General features: G+C 47.7%; 1 protein-coding gene across 1 annotated transcript in view; it reads left to right on the forward strand.

Moving 5' to 3' along the window:
• The first annotated feature begins 787 nt into the window (after nucleotides 1-787).
• LIMK2 (LIM domain kinase 2) overlaps nucleotides 788-27,649 on the forward strand; it is a 55,879-nt gene continuing 29,017 nt past the window's right edge. The window contains exons 1-2 of the mRNA XM_060028373.1: nucleotides 788-897; nucleotides 13,334-13,433. Of these exons, the coding sequence (XP_059884356.1) occupies nucleotides 882-897; nucleotides 13,334-13,433 (116 nt within the window). The 5' untranslated portion in view covers nucleotides 788-881. The remainder of the gene's footprint in view (nucleotides 898-13,333; nucleotides 13,434-27,649) is intronic.

A 27,649-nucleotide genomic window follows, 5' to 3' on the forward strand; every position in this document is an offset into this window, starting at 1 on the left:
AGCGGCTGCGAGAAACCAGTCTGCTGTCCTAAATCCTGGTCCAGGGCTCTTCTCTACAAAGAAGAGTCCGAAGGGCAAATCCAGACCACTGGTACATTTCCTTTGACCTACATGGCATTTTTAGAATTTGAATGTTACCAACATTTTTAAAAGAGGGAAATTTCACCTAAATACCTGGATTTTTGGCTTATCTTGAAAAATTGGAAGATCTGGTGTTCGGGGTTCATTTATATACCTACTTGTCCTGCTAAGGATCTGCCACTGAGTGTCAGCTTGCTTATAGTGGCACAGACAAGTGGCTTCTCTGAGCTGGAAGCTTCTAAGAAAAGCCCACCCTCAACCCCCCCCGCCCAAAGCTATTTGTGGGTAAACCTGGTTTCTCCATATTCATATTCTTGATTCCAGACACTACTGGAAAGAGCTTTCGACTGGGGATTAAGAGCCAGCGTTCCCATCCCAGCTCATCTCCTAATAAGCTGAGCCATTTTGAGGTTCGAACTTGTCCCCTCTGGTCCTCAGCTGTCCTCATCGGTAAAATGGGCAGAGGGTCCCCTGTGTTGAGATCTCCAGCCTGCGCAGAATCACCCTCACCAGTTCGGGCACCCACAGAGGGCGCAGAGTCTAGCGGGCAGCAGGGCCGCCGCAGAGCCCGAACCAGGGGGCGGGGCTAGGCCCAGGGGCGGGGCCTGGCGTCGGCTGGGCGGGGCGTAGGCGGGCGGGCCCCCGTGCCAGGTGCGGTTTGGTCCTCCCCGGGCGCCGTAGGCGGCGCATCTCGCTCGCGCCCCGGGCAGAGGTCCTCGCGCGTCTGAGGCGGCGGCAGGAGCTGAGCGGAGACGGCGCTGTAGCGGCCTCCTCTTCCCCATTTCCGCGCTTCTGGGACCATGGCCGAGCAGGCGGGTAAGGAAGGGCTGCGCCGTCCTGTCCCGGCCCCGGGGCGCCTGAGGGGAGCTGGCGGCCTCTCGGGGGTTTCGGGCTGAGTGGACCCTCGTGGGTACCGGCTCCTTAGAGAATTTGGGGAGTGAGCACAGCGCTCCCCGAAGACTCGGAGGTTGTGGGGAGCGGGGATAGAGGGCTCGCGGGGAGGTGGGGCAGGCGGGGTTGGCGGCTTCCCGCGAGTCGAGGTCCTTGGGAGGAAGGGATGTTGGGGGGGCACCTTTTTTTGTGGACCTGGAGACTGCAGGTCCTCAAATTAAAACTCTAAGGAAGCTGAGGGGACCGGTTTCCGTTGGAGTCACAGTTTGGGGGAATATGGGGAGTACGGCATCCTCAGAGTTTGGGTAGGTTCTGAGGGTATGGAGAGTTACCCCGTGTTCTGGATTTTCTGTGGAAAATTGAGGAGAGTATGAGTTTCCCACGGGATCCAAGCCTTCTGGAGGGTATCTTGGTGCCTGCGGTCTCCTGGGTCTTGGGGTTCTTTGCAGGAAGTAGGGCATTGTGGGCCCCCTTGGGGTTTAGGACACGACTGGGGGTAGGGAGAGATTGGAGCTTCTTCCTGAGGCAGGTAGGGCCCCTGGGGCTCTGGGCCCTCCCATGGCCCCTCTGAGACCAGAAAGGAATGTGGCCAAACACCTCCTGGAAGGAAGAGTGTCTAAGGGTGAAGGGTAGCTTCAGGGTTAGGTTGGCTGGGCCTGTGGTCCCCTCCCTCCCAGTCATTTCACACCACCCTGCAGCTTCCTGCCCTCCTTGCCTGTCCCCCAGTACCAGGAACTTTCTGTTTCCCAGAAAGTTGTGGGAAACACCCACCTGTGTGGGTGGCCCAGCCTCTGGGTCGACCAGGGTCAGCGTCCAGAAGCTTTCTAGAGCTGGCAGGAGGGAATAGTGGAGGAGGGAGGCTGTCCTGGATATCTGCCCCCGCTTCCTGGCTTTCAGCCTGTGGACAGTCACTTCCTCCATCCTGAATAAAAGGACCAGGCCACCAGTGGGTCACTTCCTCACCATGGGAGCATGGGATTTTCCCCTCATTCTTAATAATAGGCTTTTAGAGAAAAAGGGCTAGGGGTAGACATTCTCCGTCCCTTCCTATTTTATTTTTTTTTAGTTTCCAGAATTCTTTGTCTCAAATGATTTCTAATGATTTTTTCTAACCTTTGAGTAACATAGGTTCCCTGTCTTGAACCTTGATTCTCAGAAACTTGCGAAAGATCTTAGAGTGCAATAGTGTTTATTAGATCTTTCTCTGAGTGAACCAAAAAGCTGTCTAGAGGCATCAGTGCCTCTAGATGCATTCGTTTGTACATTCTTCCATAAGAATATTTGTTGGATACTTCTGGGCCACACGCTAAGCCAAGCGCTGAGGAGTATAATGATGAGCAAAACGACACAGTTCTTGGCCTTTGTGGTGCTTACAGCCTTAGCGATGTACAGTAAATAATTGAGGTGACAATTGAGATAAATGCCATAATAACTGAGATAAGCAGTTGAGATATGTGCGGTAAGATTGCACCAGGGGCAAGGGAAGTGGATAGGGAACACATTCCTTTATGAGGCAAGTTTATGCTGAGCCCTGAGGATAAGTAGAAGCTAGTCCAGCTAAGAAAGGGTGAAGAACTTTTCAGGCAGAGGGAACATAAAAAGCCCTGAGGCGGAAAGGCATGTGGTGCCTTTGAAGACTAAGAGAAGGCCAGTACAGCTTTTTTATGGATGAGGAGACTAAGGTTCAGAAATTACTTGTTCAAGGTTCCATAGCCAAAAAAATAACAGTGGTCAGAGTTCATATTTTCTAGCTTCAAATTTGGTGCATCATCCTCTCTGAATCACAAACACCAGAATGAGGTTGCCCGTGGAGTCAGAGAAGGAAGCGGGACTTAAACTTTTACTTGTTCTTGAACACAGTCAGAGCTGTGTTCCGAGACAGCTCAGATTCCTGTGTAACAGAAGAATCAACAGAGAAATCAAATATTTGCTGAGTACCGGTGATGTCTAAGGCACTGGGCTGGGCCAAGTGTTACCTGTTATAAATTTTAACAGATGCTAGAGATAGTGTAACTCTCCTCATTTTACATGTTAGGAAACTGAGGACTAGGGAGGAAAATGGATTTGTCTAGGGTTACTCAGCTAGCGGTAGAGCCAGGTCTAACCTAGAACTTGTTCAGTGCTCTTTCCAATATTTCAGGGTCCTTGAGGCATACAGGGTCTGGCACACAGTATTTGTGGAAATGAATAATATGTGGTTTGTGCCTTTGAGAAATTCACTATTTAGAGTAATTGAGGAAAAAATGAACAAATCAAGGCAAGCTATTATAAGGCCTATAGGTGATAACATTAGGGAATTTCAAAGATGAGGGAGAACTTTATTCATACATTTATCCCACAAGTATATATTGAGTTCCTGCTGTGTGCCAAGCACTTCTAGGCCCTGGGGGATACAACAGGGAGCAAAATAGATCAAATCCCTTCCCTCGTGGAGTGTATGTTCTGGTGGCGAGAGACAGACAATAAGTAAATACATGAATATCATATGTCAGGGATAAATGCTCTGAAGAGAGATGAAGTATGGTAAGGGCATAGGTGCAGTGGGAGGTCAGGGGAACCTCTCTTCGATGACATCTGAGCAGAGAAATGAAGCAAGGGAGTGAGCCATTTGCATATCTGGGGGTAGAACATTCTGGACAAGGAATAAAAGAGAATGAGCAAAGACCCTGAGCCAGGAATGTGCTTGGCATGTTTGAAGAACAGCAGGGTGTCCAGGGTGGCTACCAGATTTGGTCAGGGAATGCTTGACGGAGGTAAGATTTGAGAGATCTCAGGTAGGTTAAAGAAAAGGGCAGGGGGGTTTAAGGGGTAAGGAATAAAACTGTGGGAGTAGGATTGCAAAGGCAGGTGAGTTTCAGGATCTTCACAAGGGGTGGTGAATTAATATGTGTGGTGGAGGCAAAGATTGGGAGGTGTGGGAAGTGGAAGATAAGGCTGAGAGGGTGAGTGAAGCCAGACTGCAGAGGGTTTAATGCCAGGCTTGTAGACTTTTCTGATCTGCAGCAGAGACCATACGTTTAGAGGCAGGGAGAGTCATGATGTGGGCATTTTGTGTTTATACTATCAATCTGGCTTTGGTGGGCAGGATGAATTGGACAAGGGTAAGGAAGAGCACCAGTCTGGAGGTGGGTACATACAATGGACCCTGAGCTGAGGTTGTTACTGATAGGAATGGAGAAGGAGGCACTGACCAGAGGAAAATGCCTCATGTCATGGGCAGGGTTGGGTGACTTGAATGGCTCTGGATATGGGATGGAGGGAGCAAGGTAGGGTCCAAGAAGACCACAAGGTTTTAGAGCTGAATAGAAACCCATCATGTTCAAGAGGCAATATTAGGCTTTCCACATTCCTGGTGGGTTGTCTGCCTCTTCTGGAGACTATGCTGATTTCCAGCCCAGGGCTGGCCTCTGATCAGTGCAACCTGGGGTTGGGGGCTTGGGCTCAGGCATACTAGGGAGGGGTGGAGCCCACCCCCAGGTATCATTTCGGCATTTCAGTGAGAGGGTGTGGAGCTGTAGCAGTCTCTGACAAGTCTATATTCTTTCCCACTCTTGACGTTTCCTTATACAGTAGCAAGAATTAGATTCTTACCTATTAATTCACATCCAACAGTAGCTAAAACACGAAACCATTGCTTGGTTCTATCAAAGTACACCTTGAGCGTCCATCCTGGGATTCTATTTTGTCAGATCTCTCTACTTGTAATTTATTTTTCCAGTAAAGAAAGTCTAAAATGTAGTTGAAGACAGACTTTGGAGTAAGCAGACCTGTGGTCTAATCCCAGCTCTAACTCTTGTTAGTTGAGCAGTTCAGTTTCCTTTTCATTAAAATGGGAACAATAATAGTCCTTTGATACTAGTCCTTATTTCATGGAATCTTTATATTCAATTAGTTCATGCTTGCCTAGTGCTTAGGACACTGCCTGGCATATAATAAGGACTCAAAGAATTTTTTCCCTGCCATTGACAATGGATTGAGAACTGCCATCTGAGAATGTATGAATTGGTTAACCAGTTCTCTGATAAAGAGATTCTTTGTAGGCCTTCCCCTAGATAAGAAAATGCCTACTCATTCACAGCTAAGTAAACTTATGGTTGGAAGTGAGAACCTGAGTGCCTGAAAGCCGAAAGTGGCAAGAACCATCTGTCTTGTTTGTTTCTCTACCAAGTGTCTTATTACTCCACCAAGCTTGCCTTGCCCCCAGTACCTGGTTTGTCCCTCTCTGACATGTGTTATTTTTTTACATATCCTTGCCCCTCATACCCATGAGCACTCGCTAAGGGCCCCATAAGTTTGTGGCCTAGTCTCTGTCTTGCACATGGACACATAGAAGACATTTGCTGAATTTGTTTTGAAAACGTTCCCATCAGATTTTAGAGGCTAATGTATTTAATAGCTCAGCGTTTTCCCCAGCCAGTCCCCTAGATATACATGAAAGAAAGAAGAAAAGGTACTCACAATTCAGTTGCCAACTAAGTGCCAGGCACTGTGGGAGGTATTTTCAGGTAATATTATGTTATTTCTCTTAATCCTCTTGGTAATGCTGTAAGGTGAGTGATATTCTCTTTTTAAAGATTAAGAGACAAGGGGGTGAAATAGGTAAAGGGGATTAAGAGGTACAAACCTCCAGTTATAAATAAGCCACAGGGATATAATATACAGCATAAGGAATAAGGTCAATAATATTGTAATAACTTTGTATGGGGACAGGTGGTTACTAGACTTTTTGTGGTGATCATTTTATAATGTATGCAAACATCAAATCACTATGCAGTACACCTGAAACTAACATAATGTATGTCAACTATATTTCAGTTATTAAAAATTACTGATAGGAGCTGGGGGAGAAAGTTATTTGTTTACTTTCTTAGAAAAAATAAAGATTAATAGTCAGGCTCAGGGCTTCCCTGGTGGCGCAGTGGTTGACAGTCTGCCTGCTGATGCAAAAAAAAAAAAAAAAGTCAGGCTCAGAGAGGTTAAATAATTTGCACAAGGACACAGAGCCAGGTTTCAAACCCAGATCTAACTCCGGTTCTTCTGCTTGACCCTTACAAATTTTTCCTAATAAACTAAGGAGAGGCAGAAGAGAACAACAGCAAGAATAAAACCTCTGAGATGCCTGTGTCTGTGCCTTGACCTGAAAAATGAGAGGCCCCTGTTTTAGTGTCACAGACTCTCAGAGTTAGGAGTAATTTGATCCCTTTTTTTTTTTTTTTTTTTTTTTGCGGTACGTAGGCCTCTCACTGTTGTGGCCTCTCCCATTGCGGAGCACAGGCTCCAGACGCGCAGGCTCAGCGGCCATGGCTCACGGGCCCAGGCGCTCTGCGGCATGTGGGATCTTCCCAGACCGGGGAACGAACCCATGTCCCCTGCATCAGCAGGCGGACTCTCAACCACTGCGCCACCAGGGAAGCCCATGATCCCTCCTTTTATGAAGGAAGAATCTAAGGTCCAGAGAAGTCCAGGAGCGCCTTTAAAAATCATCTAATCTTTCTTCCTTAGACACTCCTTTGGTAATATTTGATAAGCTAGTGAGGAGGAAAACTCTTTGGGATACAGGGGAGAATATCTAGAGGAATGTTAATCATTACTGTTAATCTTTTTGGTAGTCACTTCATTCAAATGTGATCTCTTCTCTCTTGGTTGTTCCATACCAGTTGCTGCCCTGCCCCTCTGCTTCCTGCTTTATCCTGGAACAAGTTGGATTTATATACCTGACCTGCCAGCTCCCAGGGGGCACAACAGTTACCGTACTTGTTTTGTGCTGCACTGAATTGGCTGGGTTTTGTTCCAGGTTCTCATAGTCTAGTGGAACATGAGAAGCACCAACGATTTTTTTTCTCAAGTGAAAGGATAGGATCTGTGCATGTTGGTTCAGTCCAGGCTTTATGGTCTCACAAGCTCTCAGTGCTTGGGGATTTCTCACCACTTTGAAGTTGAAAAGGACTAGTTTGCAGAAACCAAGTTCTTAGACCAAGATTAAGGTGAATGTTAGTGTCTTGTGGGAAACTCACTGGCCCTGAGCTGGGGTACCAGGCTGAGCCCTTCCATGGAATAACTGAGCCCTTCCAAGTCTCAACTTGTCTGAGGCTGCTTAGGATCATAAAAATGCAACAGGTCTGGTAGTCTCAGAACTTGGGTTTGAGCCCCTTCTGGACCAGCTTTCTGATGGTTAGACAACTCAATTCTTCTCCAAGCCCATTTTCCTTTCAGAAAAATGAAAGGCTTAGGTTTGAGTAGATGATTTTTAAAGGCCCTTCCAGCCTTACCATCCTGCTACCCTAGTGCCTACCCCAGTAGTTACAGATTGTTTGAGGCTCATGTCACCAATTATTAAGTTGGGAGAGAGAAGGGTATAGAAGCTGAATATATTTTATACCAGCATTCAAAAGATCCTGAAGGTGAGAAATGTTGTAATGGCCATTTGTTACAATTCTCACCTTGTTTGCATCGCACACTTAGCACTTCCTAAAAGCAACAAATCCCAGTAATAACCATGAAGGCATGGTTTTCTGATTATTAAACACCTGACAAGGGCTCCATATTGTTTGAAGCTGCTGGGGACATTTACTTAGTCAAGCTCCCTTTCTGGACTCTGACAATCAGTAGCCACTGTTGATAAGTCTGCAAATAGGAGAGGTAAACACAGTCGAGGGAGAGGTGAACAGCCTGGTACAATGAGGTATTTTCCTAGAGGAAGACATTCCCAGCCGGACTGGACCCTAGATTGGTCTTCCACTAGGCCTCACAGAATCTCCAAGACTTTGTATTATTACATTTCTCTTACATTTCCTAGAATGAAGGTTGTAAGAGAGTTAGGATCATTGACTTTTAGGGCTGTGTAAGGGAGCTGAAGAGGCCAAGAGTATTTTTGAAGAAAGTCTGGGTTTGGGAGGCTGAAGGCTCTGCGTGAATAGCGTCCCTCGGGTACAGTGTGACAGACTGAGGCATGTGCAGCTACATGTGACTTTTCCTGGAGGTAGTCACGGGGGAGCCAGGACACATTCCAGGTGAATCATTGCTGCTGACCATTGGAGCTTATCTTTGGAAATTACCTTTATAGCTGAGAGTTGGGTCCAGTTTTTCAGTTGGATTTGCCACACAAAGGAGTGTCAGTTCTGCACCACACTTCATGCTAGGCCCTGGAGATTTGAAGATGATCAAGATGCAGTCTTTGCCCCTTAGAGCTGGGGGCGGTGGTGCAGAGAGGAAGGGACTAAAGGAGACAGAAACATAATGAACTGTAGTTATAGAACAAATGATATAAAACAGGTAATACACCAAGTGAAACAAACACTTCCTGCCTTTGGGGGACCATCAAGGAAGGATGGAAGTCTGATTAAGGGAGGAAAAGGTGGGTAAATAAAGTATCCTAAACACACAGAGTAGCTATAGGTGTGAATGTTAGGATACAAGACCATGCATTTGTGTGGCAGGAATAAGATAAATCAAGATGTGACTAGAGCATTCGCTTGTACAAGAGGTTGAAAGATAAAGGTTCTTTGGGGCCACCTTGTGGAGGGCCATCCCTTCTTTTTTTTTTTTTGCGGTACGCGGGCCTCTCACTGCTGTGGCCTCTCCCGTTGCAGAGCGCAGGCTCCGGACGCGCAGGCTCAGCGGCCATGGCTCAGCGGCCATGGCTCAGCGGCCATGGCTCACAGGCCCAGCCGCTCCGCGGTATGTGGGATCTTCCCGGACCGGGGAATGAACCCGTGTCCCCTGCATCGGCAGGCGGACTCTCAACCACTGCGCCACCAGGGAAGCCCCTATCCCTTCTTTCAATAAATGTTTCTTGAGGGACTGTAGTAGGCCAGGGACTGGTCTTAGTTCCCTAGTCCTTAGGAGCTAACAAGAGCCAGCTTTAGTGATGAGTGAGGAGTTTGTGTTCCTGCCTCAGGACCTTTACACAGATCTCCCCGCCATCCCAGTGTCCAGTGTTACCCTTTCCTCCTCCTTTTGCCTGGTTAATTTCTATTCATCCTTTAGAGCTCAGCTTGGAAATTACTTCCTTAAGGAATATGTTCTTGTTTGCCCTACCCAGCCCCATTTGCTTAGTTATGAACTTGATATCTTCTTCCTACCACTTGCCCCAATTATAATGAAAATAATTATGTTATTGTTTAATATTTGCTGTATGTTTAATCTCTCTCTTGTTTGCTGCTCTTTCCCGAGCATGGTGTTAGACACATAGTTGGCATGCAGTAAATACTTGCTAAAAGAATGACTGAAGCGTGTCCATTGAATTTAGCAATAAGCGGTCACTGTTGACCTTGGTGAGACAGTTTCAGAGAAATGGTGGGGGTGGAAGTCAAACTGCAGTGGGTTGGGCAGTAAATAGGAAGTGAAGAAATGAAGGCAGTGATGTGTAGACAACTTTTTTTTTTTTAATTGAAGTATAGTTGATATACAATGTATCAGTTTCTGGTATACAACAAAGTGATTCAGTTATATATATATATATTCTTCATATTCTTTTCCATTGTGTTTTATTACAGGATATTGAATATCGTTCCCCATGCTGTACAGTAGCTCCTGTTGTTTATCTGTTTTATATACAGTAGTGTGTATCTGTTAATCCCAAACTCCTAATTTATCCCTCCCTGCCTTTTCTCCTTTGGTAGCCATAAGTTTGTTTTTTATTAGACAACTTTTTTTTTTTTTTTTTTTTGCTGCACCGCATGTCTTGCAGGGTCTTAGTCCCCTGACCAGGGATTGAACCCGCGCCCTTGCAGTAAAAGTGCGGAGTCCTTACCACTGGACCGCCAGGGAATTCCCTGTTAGACAACTTTTTAATATGTGTGGCTGTGACATGGGGAAGCAAGGGTGGTAGCTAGAGGAGAAAGTGGGGTCCAGGTTTTTTTTTTTTAATGGGAAAGACTTGAATTTATTTAAATGACAGTTGGAAGGAGCCAGTGGAGAAGGGAGTGGTGGTGGAGACTGTCTTCTGAGAGGTGGGATGGGGTGGAGTCAACAGTTGAGTTCTGTAGACATTGGGGAGTCTGGGTGAGCCAGCTAAGACTGTGCAGCACACCAGGAAAAGAAGCCAAACACCTGAACTCGGGCAGTGCTGAAGGACAGAGAAGGATTGGAGGGACATTTCAAAGGTGGAACCAGGTGGCTATGAGAGGAGGGAGTAGAGGGTCTTGATTTTTGTGCCCCTAGTGCCTAGCACAGAGCACGTGTTACGTAAGTGTTGAATGGTGTTGAGTTTCTCAAGACCGGAGGGGGACTTCTCTGGTGGCGCAGTGGTTAAGAATCCACCTGCCAATGCAGGGGACATGGGTTTGAGCCCTGGTCTGGGAAGATCCCACATGCTGCGGAGCAGCTAAGCCCGTGTGCCACAACTACTGAGCCTGTGCTCTAGGGCCCGCAGGCCACAACTACTGAGCCCACGTGCCACAGCTACTAGCACACGGGCACCCAGAGCCTGCGCTCTGCAACAAGAGAAGCCACTCCAATGAGAAGCCCACACACCGCAACGAAGAGTAGCCCCCCACTCGCCGCAACTAGCGAAAGCCTTTGCGCATCAACAGAGACCCAACGCAGCCAAAAATAAATAAATAAAATAAATAAATTTATATTAAAAAAAAAAAGACTGGAGGGCAGGGCAGGCTCTGGAGGGTGTGGCCATAACAAGTTATCTCGAATATCTTCACAGTGGAAAGTCCTGATTCTTTTTGAATTTTGGAAACAACCAGAGGTCACTCAGAGCCAAGATGTTGAATTGTTGAGTAAGTGGGTGGTCGGGTCAGAGACTATTCCTTGCTGGTTAAAAAGTAAAAGCAAGAAACAAGGTGTGGCTTAAAATAATGAGATTTGCTGGTGGCAGCCTGAAAGCCCTTTCATGTAAGAGTTCCCAAACTCTGGTACTTCCAGAATTTGGAAGATTCATTTGGATATCTGTTCATTAAAAACCCTCTCACTAAAGGGAACCCTCTTGCACTGTTGGTGGGAATGTAAATTGATACAGCCACTATGGAAAACAGTATGGAGGTTCCTTTAAAAAACTAAAAACAGAACTACCATATAACCCAGCAATCCTACTACTGGGCATATACCCTGAGAAAACCATAATTCAAAAAGAGACACGTACCACCACAGTGTTCACTGCAGTACTATTTACAACAGCCAGGACATGAAAGCAACCTAAGTGTCCATCGACAGGTGAATGGATAAAGAAGATGTGGCACATATATACAGTGGAATATTAGCCATAAAAAGAAACGAAATTGAGTTATTTGTAGTGAGGGAGATGGACCTAGAGTCTGTCATACATAGTGAAGTTAAGTCAGAAAGAGAAAAACAAATACCGCACGCTAACACACATATATGGAATCTAAAAAAAAAAAAAAAAAGTGGTTCTGAAGAACCTAGGGGCAGGACAGGAATAAAGATGCAGACATAGAGAATGGACTTGAGGACACGGGGAGGGTAAGCTGGGATGAAGTGAGAGAGTAACATTCACATATATACACTACCAAATGTAAAATAGATAGCTAGTGGGAAGTAGCTGCATAGCACAGGGAGATCAGCTCGGTGCTTTGTGACCACCTAGAGGGGTGGGATAGGGAGGGTGGGAGGGAGGCGCAAGAGGGAGGGGATATGGGGATATATGTATATGTGTAGCTGATTCACTTTGTTATACAGCAGAAACTAACACAACATTGTAAAGCAATTATACTCCAATAAAGATGTAAAAATAATATTAAAAAAAAAAACCTCACTAATTCACTGTCTCACCCATAAACCAGTTTGAATGAGTGTCTCAGACTTTTCTGCCCTTGGAGTTTGTGAGGTTGATGGTGCACTGTCCAACCACTACCACCCAAAACCACAAAGGCCCCTCCCTCTTGAGAGTCTAGGAAGTTTAGATCCAGGAGGTGATACATGTATGGGAGAGGAGCAGGTGGGTCGGGCTTTAAAGCCTTCTGCCAGCTCATTTAACTCTCCTCTGGGCTATGAGGACAGCTGTCTGTGCCCTGGCTGCCCCAGAATGCCGCCAAGCAATCCTGAAGTGCCCGAAGCCGTGCATTGTCTATTCATGGCCCCTGTGCCTGTAAAACAGGGTCCGGTGACTGTCACTGTGCCTGTGGCAGTCTGGAGTTACCCAGAGAGAACAAAGCCACACACACGGGGCGCACAAGGGAGTCTTGTAACAACCTTGTCCCGCTTTCTAGGGCTGAGTCAGGTACCACAACTTGATCTCAGCTGCCCTTTTATTTCAACAAGTTAACATCTGAGCCACACCAGGAGTATTGTGCTCTGTCCCTTTCGGAGGGATGTGGACTGACTCTGTGCTACTGCCCATGCTAATCTCTCAGCCTACACAGCTCTTCCCCATACTTTTTCAGCCTGTAGTAAATCTTGCCCATCTTTCAAGGCTCAGCTTCCCCTGCAAAGACTATCCTGGCTCCCCTGAGTGGAATGGGCAGGAACTAGAAAGAGCACAGGCTTTAGAATGGGGCAGACTTGAGTTGGGATGCTAACTCTGCCGCTTGGCCTTTCACCCCTGGCCCCAAGCTTCAGTTCTCTTATCCATTAAATGAATATAATAATACCTGTCTCACAGGATTGTTTTGAGAATTAAATGGGATTGGGTCTGTGAAAGCATCTAGCACAGTTCTTGGCATATAGGAGGGATTAAATGTTTTTCTTTCCCTTCTACCCTTGTAATTTCTTTCTCTGAACTAAGATAGCACTTTGCTTCTACCCCTGAAATAACATCTTAATGAAAGAGTACAATATGGAAGAATGTTTCTTTTCCAGTGGATTTCCTCTTTGAGGAGCAGGGGTAATTTATCCAACAGTCTCCAATGTAGAGCTTGGACCCATGGGTCCAACAAGAGGACCCATGATGTTGGTTGAATGAATGATGGAACCATTGGGGTGATGGAAAATCTGCACAACCAGGGCTTTTGAAGAGTAGGGAAAGGCAGCAACACGTGTAACCTAGAGAGGAGAAATTTCTGGGTGCTGGCTGGGGACCATTGTAGGAAAGGCTGACCCGAAAATAAAGAGACTTTGTTCATTTCGTCTACTCAGAACTATAAGCAAGGGCTGAAGGAAAGGAAGGCAGGTTTTGTTTCAGTAGAAAAAGGAACAACCAGAACCGTTTTTTTAAAAGTCTCATTTTAAAAAATGAGGCTACTTTTGAGGCCAGGAATTCCCTGTGGTGGGGAGATGAACAACTGGATGAGCGCTCCCCAGGGATCTTGTGGAGGAGGGAACTGTGCATCCAGCAGAGCATCGCCCAGCCCTTTCAGTATGAGAGTCTGTTAACTTGGTCATCTTCTACATGGTAGGAATCCCATCCCTGCACCCCTGCTTCTTTGGCCTCTGAGCCCCTTGGTTTTGTGTGCAGGTGAAGATGCCTGGAGGTGTCGGGGCTGTGGAGACCATGTCGCTCTGAACCAGAGGCTGTACAGGACTGTCAGCGAAGCCTGGCACAGCTCCTGCTTCCGGTAAGTGGGTCCACACCCCTGTCTTTGCCAGTGCGCTACAGGCCAGGCACTATTTCATCTTCTGGAAAATACAAAACAAGCTTCCTACTAGAGAGTTTCCATTTTGGGGGAGCTCAGGGAGCAAAGGGATATGCCCAGGAAGGGCATGTGAGCAAACACCAGGTGAAAGTGGAAGAGCCACACATGGGCCAGGTGCAGCTAGAGTTGGGGGGTTTGGGATGGGAGGAGACCTTTCCGGGGTGTCCCAGCACCCTCACTTTATAGGTGAGGAGACCAAGGCCGAGAAAGAGCGACTTTCCCACGCCTGCACTGCTGATTACACGGTTGCCTCAAGGGTTGTTTGTAGGGCAGCTGGCAGAGCCAGCTCTTCTTCACCACGGATGCCTCCCTAGTTTCCTGCTTTTTGTTATTAACTTTATTATAGCTCTTAGATTATTGTTTGGAGGCAGCTCGGTTTCTTGAAAATAACAGACTTTAATGTCAGATTTGTTCCTCTTCTCTGAGACTCTGTTTCCTCATCAGGAAAATAAAGGTGTTAATCATCTCTGTCACAGACTTGTTGAAATTGAATGAAGTCATATATGCCAAGGGTCCAGCTCATGGTAGGCACCCACTGAATGGTTGGAATCCTTGAGAGTGGGAGCTTGTCTTTGTATTCTCCAGAGCATAACACAGCGCCTGACCTGCGGTCATTCCTCGTTGGAGGCTGGGTGGGCATTTGTGGTCCCCCGTGGTCTGAAGTGGCAGGGCTGTGCTGAGATCTGAGAATGAGACAGACCGTAGCCGGGCACCATGTGCTGTAAACTCCAGCTCCCGCACACAGCTCATGTTGCAAAGCATCCCCTGTGCTGATATCAAGAAATTTAATTGACCTTTAAGCACTTGTCTCCACCCAGGGAATTACGTGGGGGGTTGGCCTGGAGAGCTCTGGCCTCTGGAAGAGTTGGAACATTTTTCTGCCCTTTCAGCTCTAACTCAGAGCTCTCCAGTCTTCTCTGTGGATCTGATTGCTTTGGTTACTCCTCCTTGGTTACCCTCAGGGAATTTGATTCCACTTTTACTTTGCCTTTTAGTAAGATAGGAGCAGAGTATCATAGCTGCAGGGGCCTCTGGCTAGTCTTTTCATTTTACAACTGAGGCAAACGAGCATCATCAGAACCCAAAGAGTTCCCAGACTGAGGCTCTCCTTGGCCTCCAACCCATACGGTCTTATTTGTTCCTGCCGTTTTCCTATTTGTATGAATATCTTCTAACCAAAATAAGCAGGAATGGGTAGAACAAGCTAATCTTTGGGATTTCTGGATTCTCCTATAACTAGAAGAACCACCTACTATATGATATAACTCCTTCATATCACAGATGCAAGGCCTGAAACCAAAAAGTCAAAAAGTTAGGCCATGGATGAAAAGAGCTGGCCCTAGAACTGAAGATGCTACTTGTTAGAGTGCACTGTGTGTGTGTGTGTGTGTATAAAAGAGACAGACACACAAATACATGCTCATAAAGAAGTAAGACACATTATCCTTGTGGGAAAGAGTTCAGGCTATGGAAGAGACTGGTTTCAAATCCTGGCTTTGCAGTTTATTAACTGACCGTAGGTGACTTCCCTGAACTTCAGGTACCTCATCTGTAAAATAGGGATAAGAATAGTACTCATCCCACAAGGTTGTTCAGGAGGATTAAATGTGATAACCTATGTAAAGTCCCTAGCATAGCATCTGACACATAGAAAACCTTTAATAATCAGCAGTTGTCACTTTATGTTATATTGTGAATGTGTGTCTATATATACCTGCATGCCTATGTGTATTTCTCTTAACACACTCATTGGTCATCTGATGTGGAGCCTTGGGGATTAAGGTTAACTTTGAACCACCCTGGCACAGTTAAGTCAAAGATCACGCCTGTGGGGGAAGTAGAGCATCTCGGTTCAGTCTCTTATTTGCAGCTTTGCCTCAAGGATGGAGTCTTTCTGATCCAGCTCTACTGAAAGGATGCATCTCCTGACTCCTGAGCTTTCCCACGAAAACTGGATGGCATGGAGCCCTCAGATGGAGCCTGGTGATTTGCCCTGGGGAGGTTGGCTGCTTTGGAGCCAATTCGATTTTTTCCCAAATTGGAGGAATATCTTCAGGGCTGGGAAGTATTGTACTTGTCTGGCCACAGAAGCTACCTGGGTTATGAGGAGCCTGAGGCATTAGCCTGAATAGTCTTTTAAGGTCTCTTCTACCTCAGCTTATCCGTGATTCTCTGATGAATTCACAGTGTCTGGGTGCAGGCCTGCTAGAAGCAGGACCCTCCTTCCGTGCTACCCAAAGTAATTCATTCTTCCTGACTCCATTCCAGCCTCACTCTTACCCAGCTGGGCTCCAGTTACAATAAAGGAAATGACTTTTCTTCTACCCTTCCCCCATACCTTTGTTTTCCTAGTCACAGGGTGGGGCTGGATATTGAATGGAGAAATTGCTGGGGTTTGGTTCAAACTCCTCCCCTCGGGGCTTCCCTGGTGGCGCGGTGGTTGCGAGTCCGCCTGCTGATGCAGGGGACATGGGTTCGTGCCCCGGTCTGGGAAGATCCCACATGCCGCGGAGTGACTGGGCCCGTGAGCCATGGCCGCTGAGCCTGCGCGTCCGGAGCCTGTGCTCCACAATGGGAGAGGCCACAACAGTGAGAGGCCCGCGTACCACAAAAAAACAAAACAAAACAAAAAAAACTCCTCCCCTTGCCTTCTCCTTACACTAGCCCATCCCCTGTCTGCAGCCACATACATAATCTTGCCTCTTGCCTCCGCCAGATTCTCAGGTGCCCAGACAATAGGAAACCACTTACGGCTGGGACCTGGGGCTGTACTTTGGAGGCCAGTTAACGTACTTCCTGGAAGTCCGTAATTGTGCTGCTGCAGTTGGGGCGCCCAGCCAGGATCTCTCTGATCTCTGGATGCTTGGCTGACCAGCCCTCCCGTTTCCTCTCCTCAGCCTTCGCAGCGGGCCTGTTTGTACTCCGTACCTCTGACCTTCCTTCTTGAGCAGTGCCATTGGTTCTAGAGCTGGGGACATTCTCTCTGAAGCTCTCAGGAACTGGCTCCCTCTCTCTGGGGGAGGCCAGGAAAGCAGCCGGACTGCACATTGTTTGTAGTTGAGGTTAAAATGAGAAGCTATGAATGGTGACCTGGTCTCTTGGCATGTTGGCAAACCAGGGAAACTTGAGTTTTCTGACGATTGTCCTTGATTGTCCTTTCCCCCTAGTCAGAGGTGTTTGGCCAAGGAGAAGAGATTGTGGGAGGAGGGAAAAACTGCCTCTTTATGGCCCCTACCTGGAACTCTGTTGTTTGACCCGATTCCTGACAGCATTATCACAGGGGAAACTCCACCATTCTTAAGGCTCCTGGGAACTTTCAGGGTCTCCTTTCTCAGGATCGCGAACAGCTTTCTCTTTGGAGAAGTGTTGCCTAATGGCGGTGCTCTGGAAAAGGGATGATGCAGATAGAAAGCTGTTGTCACTTCATCAAGCTACAGACCATTTCCTCTAAATTTGTGACTCCAGGAAAGGCCGGTGAAGAAATCACACATGTAGCGACCGAGACTGTGGTATAATGGGCTGGCTGACGACAGTGTTTTCTGCAGTGCTGAAAGCTGTGCTCATTTTCTCACCCACACCCCCATCCAAACAAGCGCAGTAGAATGATAGTTACAGTAACAGGTACCACTTATTGAGTGCTTACTCTGCACCAGACACTGTCCTAAGTGTATGTCACGTACATTATCTCATTTAATTCCTACAACAACCTAATGTGGTACTGGTCTTACTTATTTTACAAATGTAGGGAAATGGAGGTTACTTGCTACAGTCACAGAGCTAGTAACTGGCATAGTTGGGATTTGAACCCAGGCATCCTGACTCCTTGCTTACCAGAGTCTTTGCATTCCTGACTAGGGCAGTCATTTACCCTCCCTGAGGCTCAGTTTCCTCTTCTGTGCCTTCAGGGTGAAAAGAAATCACCCTCCACACACTGGTGGTGTCAGATAGCACTGAAGGACATTGGTTCAAAGGCTTCATGAACTCTAGTGTCAGTAAAAGTGCTGTTAAATTTCTCCTGGGTCTCTGGCTCCTGGCGTGGGAGTCAGTGGGGCAACCCTGCCCTCTGCTGTTGTACTGTTGGTGTTGCTGTCCTGTTTATTGACCCAAAAGCCTTTGATTCTAGTTTGTCTAGTTTATCTCTAAGGAAACAGCCAGCCAGCAGGTCATTAAGGCTGGCTGCTGGATAGATGCCTGGGGCCTGGGGCTTGCCCCGCAGGGAAGGGGAAGGACAAACACCTGGGCCTTCTTCTGCCCCGACAAGGGACTCCAGCATGAACAGAGTGGGACTTCTAATATGTAGCAGCAGCTTGTGACCTTCAATGTGCCTTAATCCTGCTCTGTTCTTTGGAAAAACAAAAATAAGACCCCGTAGAAGCCCCACATTGGCTGTGCAGGGCAGAGATGGAGGGGGTGGGGGTGGGGCCAGGGATGGACGACTGATAATTTACTAAGCATTGTATTGGGAGTTTCACTTAGATTATCTGATTCAACCCTCATGGTAACCCTACAACCCCATTTTATACAGGAAGGCCCAGAAAGGTAGAGTAACTTGCCCAGGGTCACACAGAGCTGACACTCGAAGTTAGGTCTCTCTGGCTCCAAAGAAGGGTCTTCTTTCCACTGTGACTCCCACGAAAGAACATTAGACCTGGAGTCAGAAGACCTGGATTTGAGCCTTAGCTGAGCCAGGCCAGCTGTGTAACTGTGGGCAAGTTCCTTAGCTGTGATGAGTCTCAGTTTCCTATCTCTAAGATGTGGTGAAAGTAACCCAGCTCATGAAGTCGTTGTGAGGATCACGGAGGTAACACATCAGAGAGCACTCGGAAAACATTAGGATGGGGTGATGTAAAGGGTCAGCAGCAGCACGTAGCAACACTGTGCTCCTGAGCCGTTCTCATTTCATTTTGTGCATCATCTACTGTATTAAAGCACCCAGTTAGCTGCTGTCAGGGACACAGATTGGACCTACTGGTCATATCTCCCAGTTGGTTCCCTCAGACAGCTGAAAAACAGGTCAAAACTTGGAGCATTCCTAATAATGGGCTGTAGTCTGGCTTCCATTCTGTCTCTCCCTTGGAACATTCCCTTGGGGGTGTCCCAGAGGATAGACTCAGCGGTCCGTCCGCTGGCCACTCTTCAGTCCTCATCTTGTATGGCCTCCCGAGCTGCCCTGGAGGTAGTCAGGTGAATCAGAGTTTGCAGTCAGGCTGCTTGAGTTTCCATCCCAGCTCCTCATGAGTCACCGCCTTAACCTTTCTTTGCCACAGTTTCCTCATCTATAAAAGAGTGAAATGGTTCCCACCTCAAAAGGTTGTTGTGCAGACTAAATTTGAACATGTATTCAAAGCCCTCAGCAGAGTGCCTGGCTGTAATTAAGACTTAATATATGTTAGCGTTTATTATTAGTGTCTCGGTCACTCTTGAAACGTTTCCTTCCCTTGGCTTCCCTGACATTCCATGCCCCCTTTGTTTCCTCCCACTTCTCTGGTCATTCCAGTTTGCTTACCCCCCTCTATCCAGCTCTGAAACATTGCCGTTCCTCCAGGTGGGCTTACTGTTCCCTCCCTGGGCAGTCTTACCCACCCCCATGGCTCCTGTCCTCCACATGCTGATGACCACATACTCCACATACTGATGGAATCGGTGTGCAGTCCAGACCTCTCCACTGAGTTCTAGACTAGTATCCTGCTGTTAACTTCACACGTCCATTCGGAGGTCTTGCAGGCATCTCAGACCCAGCTGGGCCTTCACTCTTCCCCCCAGAACTGGCTCCTTGTCCATCGTAACCTGTCCTGTTGAATGGCACCACCATCCACCCACTGCCCAAGCCAGAACCCAGGTGTCCTTCATGATACCTCTTCTTTCTCATCCTTATATCCAAGCCTGTCAGTTTTATCTCCAGATTATACTTTGAATGCGTTCACGTCTTTCCATTTCTCCTATCACCACCGTGTTCCAGTTTACCATCATCCCTCACCTGATGACCACAGTAGCCTTCTAACTGTCCATGGTCACTCTGGACCCCCAATACATTCTCCACAGAGCGACCAGAGTGAGTGGTCTTTAAAAAGAAAAAAAATCTGGGCTTCCCTGGTGGCGCAGTGGTTGAGAGTCCGCCTGCCGATGCAGGGGACATGGGTTCGTGCCCCGGTCCGGGAAGATTCCACATGCCACGGAGCGGCTGGGCCCGTGAGCCATGGCCACTGAACCTGCGCGTCCGGAGCCTGTGCTCTGCAATGGGAGAGGCCACAACAGTGAGAGGCCCACGTGCCGCAAAAAAAAAGAAAAAGAAAAAAATCTGACCACGTCACACTCTGTCATCTCTCTGTCCTCATACACTTCAACAACTCTCCAGCATTCTTGGATAAAGGCCAAAGTCCTTTCTGTGGCCTGTAGAGTTCCCCATGGTCTGGCCTCACCCCATAGCCTCCCGTTTCCTCTACTTCAGCCTTGCTGCTCTTCACAGGTCCAAAACTCGCCCTTCTTCCTTTTGACAAGGCCTTTGATCCTGCTGCCTCTGCCTGGAATGCTCTCTCACCCTCTTTTCGCCTAGTTAACACCTGCTCATCCTTCAGGTCTTTACCTGGATGAGGAACGGATGTTTCAGGGAAACAGTTACAGAATAGGTTGTGGCCCCTGTTTTATGCTTTCATAGACCTTCCCTTGAAGCTTTTTTTGTGGGTTTAATCTCACATTTATTCATTTGCTCATCTCCTTAGTGACATCCTGAGGTCTCTAATATGCTAGCATAACTTGGTCAGGGACCACAGGGTTTTTTGCCCTTTATGTGTCACCACTGAGCACATGTTGGCATGTTAGGGATATTTGTTGAATGAACTGCCTGGGGTGGCCAAGTGATGTGATGAAAGTGAGGCCTTTCCCTGCCCTTCCCCTTCCCCACATACTTCCCTTAGCAGCCACCGTGGCTGCAGTTACTGTAAATGGCAGGGAGGAACTGGTTCCAGACATTGGGTTATTTGGGACAATTGCCTACAAGTGTCGAGTGAAAAGTGAATGATTTGTCTTCTGCCCCCAAAGGAGCCAAAGAGGCTGACCCAGGAGTCCTCCTGTCCAGCAGCAGGTCTTGAGCTGTACTCTGTAGGTACAGTCCAGACAAGAGCAAGCCCTGGAGAGAGAAAGAGAAATGTTCAACTATGGCCCAAACTAGTTATGAACTGTCCTGAAATCTGACAAATCCCAATTCTAATCGCAAGTTTTTTAATATATTTGTTTTTCAAATTTTTAGAAATCTTTGAAGGATGGCATTAGCTAAAGATGCCCATTGAGTATAAAGTGGGGAAAAAAAGTATCTTTTACTTGTGGGTGATTTATGGCAGGGAGGGGGTGGATGGTTTGGCGATTCCCCAAGAACTTGGAAATGAAGTTTGTCCTCTGGGAGTTAAACTAGTTGGATCTGTGTGTAACAAGAGCAGTATTGTGTGGTAGTTAAGAAAGACTCTAGAACCAGATTGCTTGGGTTAGAATCCTGGTCCTGCCATTTATTAGCTGTGCACCTTTGGCAAGTTACTTACCCTTTCTGTGCTTTGCTTCCTCATCTATGAAATGGAGAAAGTAGCCTAGTGCCTGCCTCGTCATGTTATTGTGAGGGGTGAGTGAGTGAAGCCATGCGTGGCCCTGGTGGGACCAGGGCTTGCAGAGTGAGTGCCCATGACTGGTAGCCATTTGTTAGTAGCTCCCAGGGAGCCCAGTGTCTGCCAGGGCTGAATAGTACGTGAATTGGTGATTGTTACATATCTAAAGAAGTAATGATTTTTTTTCAATTAAAAATTAGTTTAAAAACCAGTAGAATAATGAGTGGCCAACAGTGAAACAGTAAGTGAAAAGTCCGGCAAAACTAGAAGTATGCAAAACTAGAAGTATGTCCACATAGAGATACTGAATCTGGGTTTAGTCACCAGAAGGGTGTTCTTTGTTGTAGGCGGGGCTGGTTTGGCTAGCTCATGGCTGCCAGAACGAAATTTCTCTCCATGGCTCCTCATTTCCCTGTATTTTAAGTCCATGCTCACAGTGCAGCCTTCTGATGCCTAACTCGGCTTCCTGGGATTCTTGATGACAGGAAGGATCAGGGAGCAGCACCTGTACAGGGGATGTGGTGTTCTGATTTCAAGGGCCAATTCATAAATGGACAGAGGTCAATAAATGGTTAGGATAGACACATCCTAGAATGTCTGCACCTCTCTGGATACTATGAAGTCCTGTTCCTGGACCTAAAAGGTCAAAAATGAGGCCTGAATTAGGGTCCTGGATTCACCAAGGTGACGCTAGCCTTGAAGAGGTCTCTGGGTGTTCAGCCAGTCAGCGTTTCTCCGACCACAGCCCTTCAGCATTGACCTACTGGTGTAGAATGTTTTGCTCACCTAACTCCTTCCTCTTACAGAGGAAGAAATGGAAGCCCAGAGATGTTTAATGGCTTGCCTTAGATCACACAGCAAGTTTGTTGTCAGCCAGGTTAGATTTTCAGGTCTTCTCTGCCAGACATTTCCCGGAGATTTGTCAAGGTATCCAAAGCACTCTTTCCCTGTGCAGTCAGGGGAAGAATGTGTAAACACAGCATTTGACACTGAATGTTAAACATTCAGTTTTCTAATATTAGTGTTACAGAGCAACAGTGGATAATTATCTACAAAGGGGTTGTGACCCTGTTCTTTTACAGCTCATGCAGGCAAATCTCAGGTGTTAAAAGGACCACCTCAGTGGAGACGTGGCCTGAGGATGAAGCCGTGGTCTGCTGTTAGAGAACACTGGTTGGCCAGCAGGCTTCAGTGGATGTACACACAGCCAGCTGTGGACTTGAGACAAATGCCTGTTCAGGGAGAGGAACTGGCAGCTAAGGACCAGCGCTCTCTTTGGTGTTTCAGGCTTTGTGTTTTCTTCATTGGGAGCCTCTGCTTGCTTAAATACCTCTGATAACTCCTCACCACCTGTGGGTGACCTGACTCTTGGTGGTCTGCCGTGCCCTCTTCCCCCATCCCAGCCTCCCCTCTGCTCGCTCTTCACATGCGCCCTGTGCTGCGGCGGATGGACCTTCCCCTGTTCCGCCTCAGTGCTTTTGCACATGTTGTTCCTTCAGGTGGAATGCCTCTTGTCTGCCTGGCGATCAGCCTGTTAGACTCAGCCGATGCAGCCAGTCCTCTGTGGAGGAGCCTCCCCGAATGCACCCACACTCCTCCCCACCAATCAGAGGAGCCTTTTTCTCTGTCTTTGTTACTCTCCTTGTATAACCTCAGTCGTGGCCCTGTCAGTATCTGTTTACACGTCTAACATCAGTCTCGGAGTATGAAATTCTCTGAGTCCGGAGCCACATCCAGTTCATCTTTGTTTCCCAGAGCTCGGCAGAGTGCCAAGAACGCAGCGGGCACTCAGTGCTTGTTGGGCGAATCATGTTTTTATCGAACAACCATCTTTCTCTTTTGACACTTGGATAAAGCCCTTCCAGTGCACGTCATCCCCATATCTTTGTTCTGCAATATTCTCCCAGGCAAGAGCTCTTCTTCTGAAATGGGGGCATAGAATAAGATCTCTGTCTATAAATGTCATTCTGGAGCTAAAACCAGCAATGCTGCAGCCTTGAAGGATGGCATGCCTTCTGCACTGCCCAGCCCACTGTGCTAATTTGCCTTGTAGTTTTCCCACAAGGGCTAGAATCCCTCCTCACTTGGGCAGTGCTGGAAGGGTGCTAACAAGCTCTCTGTCTCCACACTCCTCCCTATTACCAGGAAAAACCTCCCAGTACCTCAAGCCAGGTTTCAGGTTTGAATTAGGGTGGTTTTCTCTTACGTGTCAGTCACCTTCTGGTCCTGCCTTGCTGAGGCGGCCCGGTGGTGATCCTGGTTAGAAAAGGGGGTGCCCCACTCCACTCCCATCAGTAGCACTGACTCTTGCAGCAGCACCAGCTGTTTTTGTTTTTGTCAGCCCTTGCGTTTTGTTTTGTTAACTTGTTTCAGTTCCAAAGGCTGCCTTTTCATGAGAAGACCCTATATTCTGGAGTCACCTTTTCCCACTGTACCTTGAGCAACACTGCGGTGTCAGTGAGGAAAAGACAGAGGCATGGGCTTCCCTGGTGGCGCAGTGGTTGAGAGTCTGCCTGCTGATGCAAGGGGACACAGGTTCGTGCCCCGGTCCGGGAAGATCCCACATGCCGCGGAGCGGCTAGGCCCGTGAGCCATGGCCACTGAGCCTGCATGTCCGGAGCCTGTGCTCTGCAACGGGAGAGGCCACAGCAGTGAGAGGCCCGCGTACTGCAAAAAAAAAAAAAAAAAAAGACAGAGGCAGCTACTGTGTGTTACACATGAGTAAGAACAGCGCCAGGAGGGTGGAAGTCCCCAGCAAGCCAAGGCTGTACAGAATGTCAACCACCAAACATTTCTGTACTTAAGCTGCATCCAGAACAAGAAGATGAACAAGCTGCCTTGCAGTCATTTCCTCATTTGTAACAAGGGGTTGCTAGTGATTTGTGCTGCCTGCTTCTCAGGGTTCGTGTGAGAGTAGAGTGGAATCAAGTGGAAGAGCACACAGGAAAGAGGAAAGCGGTGGTTTCAGCTTTCAGTCTGCATCAGAAACACCGGGGCTTCTATAAAATGCAATACTTGGGCTCGCTCTCAGCAATTATTATTATATCAGCCTGGGGTAGGTCCAGGAATCATCACTTTCAACAAGCTGCCCAGGGGTGTCCGATGCTGCAGTTCTTTCGACCAAACTTAAAAACACCACTGTAAATCAAATAGCAAGTATAAAATAGTTATTTGAGGCAACTTTAGTGTCTTGGACCTGGAATCCAAAGTCTTGGGTTAAATCCCAACTCTGCCAATTCCTAGACCTGTAACCTTGAATGACCTTCTATTAGGACTTCAGTTCTTCATACATAACAAGGAGATGACATCCCAACCTCACAGGGTTATGAGAATTAAATGAAAGTGTATGAGAACAAGCCCACCCCAGTGTGGGGCTCATGGAGCTCGGTCAGTGTTTTACAGAAAGGGAGCCAAGTGTCCACGACTTCTGGAACGTGGTGTTGTGTTAACAAACACAGGGCAAAAGACAGTCCTTGGCATCCAGCTTAATCAGGTATCCTGGAAATCTGGAGAGAACCTTAGAGATATAGTCCAGTCCCTTGAAACTCGGAAGGGAGTATAGAAAGCCCAAGGTGTATGAGGGTACCCAGCCACATGAAATGTGTTTAGATTTTCAGACTGGAAAAATTATTTCCTAATATTTTGAAGGAAGAAAAAGCGGGGATACCTTATTGGCACAGCAACAGTTAGTTACTTTTGAAAAACCGTGGAGATGGGGTAATACCCCAAGTATAGTTTGTTCCATACCTGCCGTGTACCAGGCATTGGGGATCTAATAGTGAAATAAGAATGGAGGTCGCTAACTGGCCCAGTTTTCAAAAAGGAGGAAAAAAGGAGATCCTGGAAAAAGTGAACTTAGAATTCTTCTGACTTGACTCCTTCACAGAATTCTGAATGGGATTTTGTGGACAAATTCTGGTGGAATTCTGTGGAATTTTGCAGATGATGGAATAGGTAGACAGTGAGCATTTAGGAAGGGGGCGATCACGAGGATTCAGCAGTGGTGGATCAGTCATGACTTGTTAGACCTGACTTCATGTTTTCACTGGGTTGTTGGTCACGAGACCCTCTTGATTCCCACAAGGCAGTTGCTTTCATGATATCCTGACAATAAGAATGTGGGCAGAAAATCTAGAGAAGTCAGATGGAGGAGTTCAGCATACCCAGCACTTCGGGGCCCTGGGTAGGTGTTGGAGAGGCTGGATTCCTGAATGCCTCATTAGGGTTCCTGTTGAGGAAGGGGCATGGGATTGGAGGTCAGCAAACCAGGCTTTTAATCTCAGTCCTGCACTTCCCCGCAGTAACCTTGGATGGATTACCTAACATCCCTCGGCTTCCCTTGCCCTGTCTGTGCTGTATGTACTCCTTTTGAGGTTATTGCAGGGACTAACCTGGATGATGAGCATAAAAGCCCTTTGTAAATTGAAAACGCATTGTAAACCTTAGTTATCACCACTCTAGAAGTTGCTCGTAATGGGGGTCCTGAATCATTTACTAGGCATCTGCAAATGTCAGGGGTGGGCCTCATGTATTCGATCTGGAGGTAAACAGGTACGGGCTCCGAGCCCCTCCTGTGTGTGATGTGCTTGGGGATGTGTCAAGGAAACCCTTTCCAGAGGACACTGAGTGCTCTTTTGGAGGTGGGCCTGGAAAAAGGAGGAGACAGACTTCCCTGGTGGCGCAGTGGTTAAGAATCGCCTGCCAATACAGGGACACGAGTTTGAGCCCTGGTCGGGGAAGATCCCACATGCCGCGGGGCAACTAAGCCTATGTGCCACAACTACTGAGCCTGTGCTCTAGAGCCCGCGAGCCACAACTGCTGAGCCCATGCTCTGCAACAAGAGAAGCTACCGCAATGAGAAGCCCGCACACCACAACAAAGAGTAGCCCCCACTCACCGCAACTAGAGAAAGCCTGCGTTCAGCAACGAAGACCCAACGCAGCCAAAAATAAATTAATTAATTTTTAAAAAAAGGAGGAGACAGTCACCAGCTGGAGGTGGAGGAGGCTACAGGAGCTAAGGGAGCAAAGGCTTGGGACTGCCCAGGGAGAGCCTACGTGGCCAGGTCAGGAAGTAGAGTGGGGCAGGAGGTGGCCAGAGTGGTGACCCCAGGAGGGACGCTGGAGAGACAGCCCTGGGGGTCCTGAGTGCAGGGCACCCAAGCAGCCTTTGCCTCTGGACAGGAGCACTAGGAAAAACACTTGAGAAGGTGTTTACTCTAAACCATGGGACTTTTGTGTTTTTTGGCTGCGCTGGGTCTTTGTTGTGGCACGTGGGTTTCTTTTCATTGCGGTGAGCTGGCTTCTCTAGTTGCGGTTCACGGGCTTCTGTAGGTGTGGCGCACGGGCTCCAGAGTTCACGGGCTCAGTAGTTGCGGTGCACAGGCTTAGTTGCCCCACAGCATGTGGGATCTTAGTTCCCTGACCAGGGATCGAACCCGTATCCCCTGCATTGGAAGGTGGATTCTTTTTGTTTGCTTTTTTTTTTTTCCCTCTTCGTTGCTGTGCGCGGACTTTCTCTAGTTGCGGTGAGCAGGGACTACTCTTCGTTGCAATGCACTGGCTTCTTATTGTTGTGGCTTCTCTTGTTGCAGAGCACAGGCTCTAGGCACGCAGGCTTCGTAGTTATGGCAAGTGGGCTCAGTAGTTGTGGCTTGCGGGCTCTAGAGCTCAGGCTCAGTAGTTGTGGCGCATGGGCTTAGTTGCTCCGCGGCATGTAGAATCTTCCTGGGCCAGGGCTCGAACGTGTGTCCCTTGCATTGGCAGGCAGGTTCTTAACCACTGCACCAGAGAAGCCCGGAAGGTGGATTCTTAATCACTGGACCACCAGGGAGGTCCCAGGACTTCTGTTTGTTTTTGTCCTTTATCGTTTTAAAAAGCAGCACTTAAGTGTAAGAAAAAATGTAAGCAGTATTAAAAGGTAGAAAATGAATGCTGTTTCCTCCATGCTGCTTGTCTCACTACCCTGAAGAGAAACCAACAGCCACATGGTAGAGTCCGCCAGGTGGTCTCTAAGGATTACGCGCATAGACTTTTGAAATGGTGGGATCATACTGCACACTCTCTCTGATGCCTGGATTTTTCACGTAACCCTTTACCCAGGACAGTTTCTGCTTCAGGACCCTAGGATCTACCTCATTATTATTATGTTTTTAAATATTAATTAATTTATTTTTTGGCTGCATTGGGTCTTTGTTGCTGAATGAGGGCTTTCTCTAGTTGTGGCGAGCGGGGGCTACTCGTTGCGGTGTGCGGGCTTCTCATTGCAGTGACTTCTGTTGTTGCGGAGCACAGGCTCTAGGCGTGGGCTTCAGTAGTTGTGGCACATGGGCTCGGTAGTTGTGGCTCATGAGCTCTAGAGCGCAGGCTCAGTAGTTGTGACACATGGGCTTAGTTGCTCCACAGCCTGTGGGGTCTTCCCAGACCAAGGCTTGAACCCGTATCCCCTGCATTGGCAGGCGGATTCTTAACCACTGCACCACGAGGGAGGCCCCTACCTCATTATTCTTAACATCTGCGTAGTATTCTGTCACGTGGAAGTGAGAT

Source organism: Delphinus delphis, chromosome 13 (assembly GCF_949987515.2).
Source record: "Delphinus delphis chromosome 13, mDelDel1.2, whole genome shotgun sequence".
In the NCBI taxonomy this organism is placed as follows: Eukaryota; Metazoa; Chordata; class Mammalia; order Artiodactyla; family Delphinidae; genus Delphinus; species Delphinus delphis.